This window comes from Haliotis rufescens, unplaced genomic scaffold (genome assembly GCF_023055435.1).
Source record: "Haliotis rufescens isolate VD_foot unplaced genomic scaffold, xgHalRufe1.0.p SCAF_8, whole genome shotgun sequence".
NCBI classification, from domain to species: Eukaryota; Metazoa; Mollusca; class Gastropoda; order Lepetellida; family Haliotidae; genus Haliotis; species Haliotis rufescens.
In genome coordinates, this window is record NW_025964372.1 from 3,955,365 (window position 1) to 3,967,901 (window position 12,537).

Genomic DNA, 12,537 nt, shown 5'->3' on the forward strand with positions numbered 1-12,537 from the left:
TAATTCTCAAAAAACTCAAAGGCTTTGCTTGACGTTTTGCATTCTCAGAAACGAACCAAGCTCGATTCTGCCCAAATATTTCGTTTCACAACTTTGTACACCACTATCCCACTCGACAAACTTAAGGGAAAACTTCATTCCTTGATCCATTGGGCTTTTGTTACAAAACGTGGTGACCACAGATACAGTAATATGTCTATATTCGGAGGTTCAAGACTATTTGTGAAAAATGGTAGTAATTGCCATCTGAAGTGTAGTGAGAAAACAATACGTCAAAGGCTCAACTTCCTCACTGACAACATCTGCCTAATATTTGGGTGTAAGTAATAAGGCAAGAAGTAGAGTTATTAAGATCTATGCATAAAGATTCAGATTGACAAAACTCTTCACAAGACTCGATGACAAGAGATGGCTTCAACTTTCCACTCGTCAACTTTCCCTGTATGTCGAGCAATATTCTAGCAGCTCCAGCCTTTGGTGCCTATATTTCACAACTTTTGAGATGCAATCGAGCATGCTCTCTCTTCAAAGATTTCAAAGAGCCTGAAGTTTGATCAAGGTAATAACATCCAAGGCCTCAGTAAAGCTTTCAAAATTTCAAAATTTCAAAATTTGACGCATCAGTGACAAAAATTATGTCCAATGCAATTCCCTATTATGACTTGTACCATAAAATTTGCGTGTGTTTTTATCAGGTGAAGTATTGACTTGCCTTTGCTTTGTTTGTGACGAGTGCCACTGGTGGGACAGGATACGCTGACCTTTTCGCGAACGCCTGGTCTCATTACTATTTGATAGTGGATCATAAACAGATGCACATGATATAGTCTAAATCGTACAAACGACACTAGATGTTTCTTTTGGCTATGCTGAGGGTTTACACTTCTATGTCAGTAAACATATTCCACACGTCAATGTCCGTAACAACATCAATGTAATAAACACGTCAATATCCGTAATGACATGACTTTATTCCACATGCCAATGTCAGTAACATCATGATTTTATTCTACACTTCAATGTCTGTAACAACATCAATATATTCAACACGTGAACGTCATAACTGTATTCAACACATTGTCTTTAATAATATGAATGTCTGAATGTCTGCGCAAACATTACATAAGAGCACCATGTGACACAAGAAGATCAAGCATGTCTTTTCGATCCTGGGATATTGCTATCTTGGCTGCTGTTTGTCCTTTGTTGTTTTTGGCGTTGATGCCCACCTTGTCCTGTGAGAGGACATACTTGACCACCTCCACATGTCCTCCCAGACAGGCAAGATGAAGGATGTTTGCACCCCTCTCAGATACGAGTGACACATCAGCTCCTTCACCCACGAGTAGCTCTACCACTTCTTTATGTCCACGCAATGCTGCCACCATCACTGGTGTCCTCTTCTGCCATCCTCTACTGTTGATACGAACCATGTCTTGTGAGAGGACATACTTGACCACCTCCACATCTCCTCCCCGACAGGCAGTGTGAAGGATGTTATTACCAGCTTTACTCACGAGTGACACATCAGCTCCTTCACCCACGAGTAACTCTACCATTTCTTTATGTCCATGCAATGCTGCGGCCATCACTGGTGTCCTCTTCTTCCATCCTCTACTGTTGATGCCCACCATGTCTTGTGAGAGGATATATTTCACCACCTCCACATTTCCTCCCCGACAGGCAAGATGAAGGATGTTTGCACCCCTCTCAGATACGAGTGACACATCAGCTCCTTCACCCACGAGTAACTCTACCACTTCTTTATGTCCACGCAATGCTGCCGCCATCACTGGTGTCCTCTTCTTACATCCTCTACTGTTGATGTCCTCCATGTCATGTGAGAGTATATACTTCACCATCTCCACCTCTCCTCCCCAACAGGCACAGTGAAGGATGTTGTCACCTCTTTTATTCACGAGTGACATGCTGGATCCTTTACTAACAAGTAACTCAACCACTTCTCGGTGCCCATTACCAGCTGCCAACATCACCGGTGTCCAACCAATCCACTCTTTGCAATTAATGTCCGCCCGTCCCTGGGACAAGATGAGTTTCACCTTTGACAGGTTCCCGGTTTCGGAGGCGATGTGGAGTTCGCAGAACGATGGTGCTGTAATATGAAGTTTTAGTCTGTACGAAATTTTGGCATTTTAAAAGTTAAAAGACTGAAATGGCAAGACATCATCTAAGGGCGAGAAAGCGAGTGTCTTTGTTTAGTCATCAGGACTGTTAACATAAACACCTTATTTCCACATATGGTCAATGGACGAAATAACGATGGAGATCGGATAGATACTGATTACTTGGTGTGCACTTCGTAAAAGTCGAGATGTATAACTGAACATCCCACCACATGGCAACTTTTCTGAAATGCATGTGGTATTATCCTGTGTGGTGCGGGAATGCGATGTACAGCTCCAAGGGCCAGCTTTTTGATAATTGCAAACGGGTGCATGTTCCACTTATAGGGCACAGCACTTACTGATTACACGCAGTTTAAGTAAACAAACAGATCAGTCGCGAGCAGTTGCAATGGTGGCTTCGGCTATTTTGGAGTATCAGCAATTGTGTATGTCAAATTATTCAAAACTTGTTTGTCTTATAAAGTGTATGTACTAAAAGAGGAATATTTATACAGAGATAATTAAGCTGAGATTTCTTCCAACATTAACATTTATTTTTCAGGTTCTGAAAATAGTAGAATGGTTTATTGTAATTGAATCTATCTGTCATTTATTGTCATCACAAAACATCAACCATGTTCAAAATCCCTTTAATGATGACCTTGCCACACAACAACAACATTGCTCTCTGCTACATGGAACTTTTGAAAATGTCAAGTTTACACAAAATAAGAAAATTAAGTGTGAGCGCTGACCCTGCACGCAATTTATGCTAAACATCCTGCTAGAGAGGACCTCTATAACGCGAATAGGACACACGAGGCAAAAATAATTCAACTTTGCAGTAAATGTAACAAATTAACAGTTACTGACAATAGCCCATTAATACTATGTCATATTGATGTTTCCGTACCTGAAGAGTTGATATCGGCCGTGTTCCACACTTCTGTACATTTAAACACTCAATCAATACAATGATAAATAAAAGCGACAAAAGATATCTCTGCCCAAACCCTTTAATTTTGATGCAACATGTATAATCATTATACTACATGCACATAGCGTGAACGTAATAGTTTCTCAATTGGTGTCAACCTTGACAGTTCACTATTATTTTAAAGTTTTGTAATGAATGTAACTCAATCAGCACTGACTTGTTAATGTTCCATTCAAATTCAATATTCATTTATTCTAAATGCTCATTCTACCAAGATTTTACAGTGCGTCATACGACTCTTGTCCAGAAGTTTGATCAAGTTTACAATATTCAAGGCCTCAGTAAAGCTTTCACAAAGTTTTATGGCATCAGTGGCAAGACTTATGTACGACGCAATTCCTTATTTGGACTTTTACCATATAATTAATGTGTTTTTTCAGGATAATTATTGATTTGCCTTTGCATGTGTTTGTGACGGTGGGGCAGAATGCGCTCACCTTTTCGCGATCGCCTCGTGCCACAACCATTTGATAGTGCTTCATAAACACATGCTCATGATTTTGGCACATATTTCTTATGAATATGGAAAGTGTTTTGTTGCTTTTATTTTCTACACTTCTCACCTTGCGCACAGCCCTTCCCACATCCCTTCTCCAAACATTCGGAAGTCTGATTGCAGACATCGGATCCACAGGATTTGGTTGGGGCCTTCAGACAGCAATAAAAAAAACCAAATGATTTCTATGATTTCTATAAATTGTAGCGTAGGGATCGATATATGTTGATATATGACGTTTAATATGAGGTGTAACATGATCCTTATGCAATTATACAGGCAATGCAAAGTAATGCCTCTAGAAACATCGGTCAGTTCTTTGTTTGTTACTTGTCACACCAGCCGGCATTGTTTTCAGGCAAAGTGTGGACCTTCAACAATGACTTTCCCGGGAGTTATGACTTTTCTGATATGAAATTGCATGACAGTGCTTTCCAGGCCATTGTCATCGCTTACCATGATGTCACAATCAAATGACTATCCTACTAATTTCTTTGTGACTGAAGCCGGTTAACAATGATACCGCCTCCGCGTAGAGCGGAATATCTGGGATACGATCCCCGACCGCATCATGCCATAGACGTAAAACGAAGTACACGCACAGACACACGCACATATACACAAACACACATACACACATATGCACACATGTCTAGACAAGGGTAATCCTAGACGCGATTCTAAACCTAATTTCACCTCACTTTTAACACTCAAGACAAGGCATAGTTTTTATTACAAACTGGATTTGTTGTGAGAAGATATACTTATTCTAACTCTCCCATTCTTTGATATCAAATATTTCAACAGTCACCTGGAGATTTCTGTCATCAACTCGTGCTGTTATATTTCATATCAAAAGATGCTCGGTGACTTTATGCTTTTCTTCGTAAACAATCATGACTTCTGACTGTATTGGTATGGCACAGTTACGCTTGAACTCACATTCACTGTCAATCACTGACAAAAATCATAAAAAAATTGCAATAGCTAACAAAATTGACTTCTTTGACCCTTGGTGAAACAGAAGGTCCTTGTCGAATGTGGAGCGAGTGTCACAGCTTGGTATATACTCATTTACACAACTACACATCTGTACACATGTACATGCACTGACACACACCTCCACACGCTTCTTCCTGCACATATCTAAACACACTGACACACATCTACACATATCTACACACATCTACACGCACTGACACACCACCAGACATTTCCACATACCGACACGAATGTACACATACTGACAGACAACGACACGTATCCACTCAACTCTACATACCGAAACACACATATATCTACACATATGGACACACATCTACACACATCTACATACATCTACACACACCGACACACACTTACACGTATTTATACTCACCGACACACATCAAGTGCACACAGACACATGCATCTACACATACAGTAGACTACGGTTATAACGAACTCGCGGGGACCACTAATTTTAGTTCGTAATAACCGTAGTTCGTTATGAGCATACATACATCATATATACAACAAGTGGTCGGGAGTAAAAATAAGTTCGTTATATCCGTCAGTTCGTTATAAGTGTGTTCGTTACAAACGTAGTTTACTGTATACACACACCCATGTACACATTTAGGTACACTGATACACGTCAATATACACCCTACTTGAAATAAATATAACTTACACGTGGATGAGTTTCAGGACGAACGCTGGATCCGCCTGTCTTCTCAATCTTCTGGGATTCATCATTTGATTGGCGACATAATGCGAAAATAGAAATATCATTGATACATTCAAGTTGGCACAACTCGATGTCAATATTTCTGAAAATGAGAGATCTGTCCTTCATTTTATCTGTCAACTGAAGTCTACATTCCTTTGTGCTGCATGTGGAAAGTACATGTACCAACATGATGTAAACAGTTGTCGCTAAAGCCAACTGCAGACTTCTACTTGAAACCAGCGTCATCATCTTGAACTGTTAACAGGGGAGTGCAGGATCCACACGCTAAGGCGACTGCCAGAGACTGCACTTGAACGGTTAAGATATCACCAGCAGTAGTATAGGTAATAGGGATTCTGGACCACTTCCACTGGAGCCAGATTTATATACCTATACCACCACTACAGAGGGAATTTTTAATGCAAAAATGATGATGCGATTCAACGATAGTCGTGAGATTATGTTAAACTGACTCTAGCTCACCTCCACCTGGAGTCAATCAATGCTTCTATGATATAATTTTTTATAGGGAATGGTGATTCTGGCTCACTTCTACTGGATTCAGAGTTATATATGGAATTTTTTATGTGTAAATGATGATGTGAATCAACGATAGTTATAACATTAAACTAAATTGTAAAATATTCTCTATTATTTTTACTAATACGTATACCATTATTTATAACGAAGTGATACTCAACATTTTTACCAAGTTCTTCGTTCATTTTACTAGGAGACCAGACTACATACTCTTCTCGGTAATTGGAAAGAAACAATTGATGACCGTATTTGGTTGGTTTGACATCACTGATATAATATATACCTTGTGGTAATTCTCTCCATTTGATAATTTTGTCCCTGAGCATAAATGTTTTGATAGCTTTTTCTAGTTCTTCCTTTGTTGGTTTATAATTCTCCATTATTATATATTTGCGTAAGCATTCTTCTAAATGTGATCTAATGATAGTAAGCAATCTATTTTTAATCTCCAACCAGTTCTTTGGTTTTGGCACGGAATAATTGACGCGCTTGTTGCCTCCCCTGTTCTATGAACTTTTTTTTCTCATCTTCGCTAATACCACTGGTCTTACGAGAATTGGATCGAATCTCCTGCTTCATTACGTTGTATTTGGTAAGTTCTGACAGCACTAAACGAAACTCCTCCTCGGATATCTTACAATCAGCCATTGCTGTTGAAATATGATCCTCAATGCTGTTCAACTTTGCTTCGTCGAGTATCCGAATATTATCGTGTTTTAATGCTTTCTTTTGCAACTTACGAGAAATGAATTTTATCGTTATTCCTGCCAGTCCTGAGACTCCAGCCGCTATTTCCATGCCAAGTACGATAGGCGCGGCGATTATAGTTGATAGTAAACCAACACCGGCTACACCGAGTCCCATGCCAGCTGTTACAAGCGCGGTGTCAACTGTGTCGAGAGCATTCACAGCTCTGCGATACTTTCTATACAATCCAAGTCTAAACTCCTTCTCCTTCTCTATTCGATATTTTATGTCGCTTATTTGATGTAATCGAAATCCATCAACAGTAACCATCTTTTCATCGAGCGCCGGATATAAACTCATAGTGTATATTATTATATCATATAATAGTCTTTAATTGGTCTTGCTTAAATATTTTTAGAGTATACATCAACCTTATCAAATGTATATTATACGGCATGAATATTGTAGTAAGAGAAATGCTGTCACTTTTAATAATTTGGACCCCCTCAAGTGTTGTAACGGGTGATGCTCCAATAGGATTAATAATACTGCAACGTCGACGCTCATGGTTTTTTAGCCATTTAATCGATAGACCTGGTAATATTTCAAAGGCATTTTCCGGTGCATCTCCGAACAAAACTTCAATAATAAGCGTAGAAATATAAGTATTGCACTCAAGTTCTGTTTAATATCATTGAATTCAGTAACCAAATTTAAACTAACATTTTGGAATGCCAGACGACTATATAACATATGACCTGGGTTTTCTGGCAGGGGGGGTACTAACACACTTTTTCGTTTTGATGGGATATAAGCCACGAGTACGATCCCACTATTTATTATCTTAGTTAAATTATGTGCCTTACCCGTCATCACATACGGTGGGGTAATGACGATATTCAGTAGCCACTCGATGTTGGCTTCAACCATAGTCCATCTATTATCACCGTTGAGAATAAGATTGTACGAAGTGTTTTTATGGAGTCTACTAACGTCGACATCTCTTAAATCTCCTAGATTACCTGTGAATGTAACTTCTTTCCGCTTGTATACATTATCTTGTAAGTGTAAAGCGTATAACTTACCATCGGTACCGGGTTTACCGAATCCTTCTGTGTCTCCTAGATTGGAAAGCGCAATTGTATTACATTGTCTGAGTGTTCCAGGGCCTGATGAATCAACCATTATTTTTAATATGGAGTGTTACACTCAAGAATCCTATATGTACAGGTTGGTGTTTTACATCTAATACAGAAATTTTGAGATCTGAAATAATCCCCTGCTGTAATTTTTTATATTGTAATGTTGAGAAAGATTCTGTTCTACCGCTATTATATTTTTCATCATTGATTGGAACAGCTCTGAGTAGAGTTCAAGGACTTTCGAGTTGAATATTATCCGTTGTACTGATCTGATCAAGATGGATGCACAACTCTTTATAGGGAACTAAATCGGGTAATTTAACTCCATGCAATGTTTCGCCGGGTGGTATTACTTCTCTGCTTTCAAATCCAAGTGTAACGGGAAGTATGGGAGAAGCTTTACTTCAGCCTTTTCTTCTCCAGCTCTAAAAATCAGCATCCCATTCGACTCATTTTGTGTGAGACTATGTCCCAAAGGTTTAAAAATTTCATCATTGAGTGAGCATATGCTTTAATACCCATCAGGTATAATGTGCATGCCTACACCACCATATATAAACATATTATTATTACCTCTTGCAGTACTTATATTGGTCCACCGCGGGTAATACGTTACATCACAGATAGCGACTTCAAGTTGTCTATCCGAGTTATCGATAGTATGAAGAAGTTGACTAGACTGACAATTTGTTATTCCCGGGAGTGTGACATACATATTAAATATACAATGATACTATATCATAATTTAAATATGAAATCAACTTATATTACTAATCAGTCGATTTTAGTAAGTGACTCTGGTGCTAATTTTGTTGTTGAATTCCCTGATATCTTTGAGAAATAGAGGTTCACGGCAACTAACGATAAAATGGTGCACGATTGGTTCCACAATCCAATGCAATTTTGGCAGAACCAGTTAAACTTTGCCATATGGTGTGTCACAACGGGATGTGGTGTATCTCTTTATGCCCCAGGATTTGAACTAAAAAAGTCTGTTTTATCATTTCACGTGTACTATCAGATTAGATGTATACTTAAAGAAATTAGTGCTCCATTACCGCAGGATCGAGCATGGAATGCATCAAATAATCCGTACAATAGGTGGGCATTCGAACGTATTAGTCAGGAATTTAATATGTCTACGAGTAAAGATTGGCGTCTGAGTGGAGTTAACCATGGTCTAGGTATTCCGTACGCTGGTGCACACTCTGTTAAAGAAGTCAGCGATGATTTACTGAAAAGAGGTTGGGTTCTTCCGAGCTCTGCTCTCTTGAGTAATGAGTGGAGAGACGATCGTATGAACTTGAAGGGTGGTGTTGCTTTCACCGTCCAAAAGGTTGAGCAACCACCTGGAAATGCTTGGAATGAATTTCTTAATGATAAAACAGAAAATTATTTTACTAACCCAGGAGTTGTAAGAGTTAATGAATCAATAAGAACTTATGTATGGGCAATTATCGTTGCACAATCGCAAACACGAACGGGAATAATCGGTTCTGGGACAGCACTCGATGCACAAAAACAGTTTGTCGCAAATGTTGAGGATGCTATTAATTCACCAGTTGACATATCATCTTCTATAAAACGTTATCAAGATGTATTACAGTACGCTCAATCCAAGGTAGACTATGTTTATGCGCCGGGACTATACATGTCTCCGAGTAATATGGAACTTAAGATCGGTCAAGTGATAGGCTATAATAATAAAATTGTTATTGCTACAGATCAACAAAAACCAGGTATAAATTCAATATTAACACCGAATTTATAACGCAAACAAACACAGGCGAAACGGGAATAGTCAAGTCAAAGCTCCTACTAATGCACAACCACAAGTGCCACCACATATTGCAGCTAAAAATCAACAACATATCGATGAAAAAACAGTGCTTATAGTAGGTGTAGTCATGGCTGGTTTACTCATGATTTGGTTAAATAGTCTTTAGCGGATACGTACAACAGCCCCGCAATTGCTACGATCAGTGTCCACAAGTTTTGACTAAGCCAAGTGGTGGTCTTAGCTAATAAATTCAAGAGCCAGGAAACAATACTCCCTATTATACCTGGAAGTGCAGACTCAGCTTTCCCAGCCAGCTTTCCCAGTGCTGAACCTAATGCTTTTAAATGCTTTTATCCACTCTTTTATGCCATCCCTATCACTAGGCGGTGCACCACCTCCTGTACCACCACCGGTTAACGCGAGAGTCTAAATCGATATAATAAATCCCAATGCGGTTAAAATACTGGCAATGGTTATCCCCTGTTCTTTGAACAATGTTTTAATTTTATCGGCCAGTGTAGTGTCATCGTTGAGGACTTGATCAATAGTTTCTCGAATTTGACTGATTTGTGAACGAAGGGCCTTTCTATTACTGAAAGCAGCCTCGAGACGGGCCGATCTTTGGTCTTCTAAGTTTTGTAATCTTTCTGCAACGCGACGTCTACTGAATTCATCGCCCGCCTGTTCAAGTTTTGTTTTCTCATAAGCTATATGCTTGTCGAGTTCGGATAGCTTTTCTATATTATTGATGAGTTCTCCCTGCATTGTTTGCATTGCCTTCTCAAGACCTCGTAATTCCCTAATACTGAACTCCGAGACCGTGGAATTATCGTAGTAGGTATCCAAGAATTCTCCAAGGCCGTCCGAGGCCACCTTCGAGCTTTCTTCCAAATTATCTATGTTACCGAGTTCAGTACGCACAGTCAAGAACCTTAGTAGTCTTCGCGGAAAGTTTTTCTTGTTGTGAGTAGTCCACAAAACCTAATTCATCACGAACAGTGCTGATACCGTGTTTAGCGGCTATCGTAGACAAAGCTAGGGACTTATGAGAGCACGAGAATTCATAAGATCAATATCTGGAGCGCCACGCAGTCGCAATATTCCTTTACTATCTAATTCAAACTTTGAATAGTCACGACCAATTGGGGTATCTTTAAAGGTATCGTAATAATCATTAACGGTTGATTGTAAAAGTTCATCGTTTATATTCATGCCACCAAAGCTGGTTTCATCAGAACCCTCTTCGATTGTACTAGTATCAGTTATGTTATCTAGATTAAAATCATCCATTTTTATATTAAACATAAGGTTACATAATTTCAATATAACAATGTCTTCAAAATACGGACGCAAGTTAAACCCACAACATAGACTTCGAGATCCATTAGGGGTCAAAGCAATTCATCAGTCTGTAACTATAACTAATAACCCGAGTACCATCGATCAGAATCAAACGCTTCTGGTTCGCTTTCCTAATCTCGGCGCACACGATGTGTTAGTTCTGGGAATTGTCCGACTAGCATTTACAATTAGTTTGACTTCTATCGACGTTAACAGGGAGCCTGTTCAGAACATAGGTCGTGCTATCGTTAAGAAAATCGCTATTAAAATTAGCAGTAATGAGGTTTTGAGTATCGACGATAGTGATGTATACTATTGTAACATGGATCTCTGGAGAACAGATAAAGAGCGGGAAAACTTACAGTACCAAGGTATTTGTAATCGGAACACATTGAGACTGCGTGTGGGTGCTGAAAATGGTGATAATACGGTCGTAAAAGATCTCGCTGTTGTCGGCGCATTAGATAACCGATTCTATATTCCGCTAGACTTTGAATTACTAGATTCCCACATGCCCTTTTATCAAGCATCCCTAGGCAATAGGTTAGAATACGAACTCACTTTTAATGACTACGGCAGAGTAATCAGAGCTGCTGAAGATACTAGCTATTCCATTGACAATATCTCACTGGAGTATGATAATAACAGATCCCGAATTAGCCAGACAAATTCGTAACCAGTATACAGGAAGTTTAGCCATTTTGTACGATCGCGTGCTTCGACATTGAAAGATCACGAGGAACAAAAAAGATACGACGTGGAATATCAATCTTAACCTCCCCACGAGGTCATTGAAGGGTATTTTAATGTTGTTCCAGGACCCCTCCAATGTATTTAAAATAAATACCGAGAAGTTCTACAATCCCAAGATTACAAAAGTAGAATTGAATATCGAGGGCGTTCCTAATCAACTATTTAGTCAAGGAATGGCAGCGTATCAACAATGGGATGAGATTAAAAAACTCCCTTCTATAAAACGAAGCCCAGAAGTTAACGCGGTTGCGAAAGATCTGTCTCTCGCGGGTGTATCGATGGGTGAATACCTCACCACGAAGTACGCACTATGGCTCAACATGCGAATAACGGACGATGACCAACTACACGGCAGTGGGCGGAGAATAGAAAATGCTAGCAAGGGTGTCACTATACAGATAACGAAGCTCCAGGAATCAGCTGGTAAATTAAACATATATTTGTACGTGATTATGGATGCGCAACTTAATATACAGAATTGACGATTCGTGCAAGCAATCTATTGATAATCTTTTACCTAAAGAACTGCACTGCGCTATCATCTGCGGGCAAACAGGTTGTGGAAAAACAGCTTTTTTCTAGATATTTTACAAAGTCATTTTTGGGACGTTTTCGGCCATATTATTATTTTGTGCCCGACTATAAGCGTTAATAAAACATACCTATCGAGAGAATGGGTAATGAATGATGACGGGGTACACAGAGTCGATCTGGGCGATGGTTTACAAGACTGTGTACGAGTATGTCACGAAAAATACAAAGGAGAATCAACCCTTTTCGTAAGAGACGATTGCAGTGCGAGTAAAGAACTAACCAAAAAAAAAGATATGCTTTCATATTTAGCATTCTCCAGACATAGCATAGCGTTTGGCTACTTACTCAAAAATACAACTCTGTCCTGAAAGATCTCAGAGAGCAAACCAAATGGGTAGCCCTGTTTCATTGCAAAGACCGAGATTTATTC

The 12,537-nt window shown here is 39.3% G+C and overlaps 1 protein-coding gene across 1 annotated transcript; it reads right to left on the minus strand.

The window, feature by feature from the left end:
* Positions 1-1,118: 1,118 nt before the first annotated feature.
* On the minus strand, positions 1,119-4,763 carry LOC124122364 (ankyrin repeat domain-containing protein 50-like). Its single transcript, XM_048389265.1, has 3 exons — positions 4,740-4,763; positions 3,687-3,771; positions 1,119-2,113 (listed from the first exon to the last, which is right to left on the minus strand). The coding sequence occupies exons 1-3, from the start codon at positions 4,761-4,763 to the stop codon at positions 1,119-1,121; spliced, it is 1,104 nt and encodes a 367-aa protein (XP_048245222.1).
* Positions 4,764-12,537: the final 7,774 nt, after the last annotated feature.

Bases quoted from the DNA above. Each gene is read 5' to 3' on its own strand.
- LOC124122364 (XM_048389265.1), bottom strand. From the start codon at position 4,763: ATGTGCAGGAAGAAGCGTGTGGAG. The intron at 3,772-4,739 runs GTGTGTGTCAGT...TGCTGTCTGAAG, and splicing joins GCAGGAAGAAGCGTGTGGAG to GCCCCAACCAAATCCTGTGG. The intron at 2,114-3,686 runs GTGAGAAGTGTA...TTCATATTACAG, and splicing joins TGGGAAGGGCTGTGCGCAAG to CACCATCGTTCTGCGAACTC.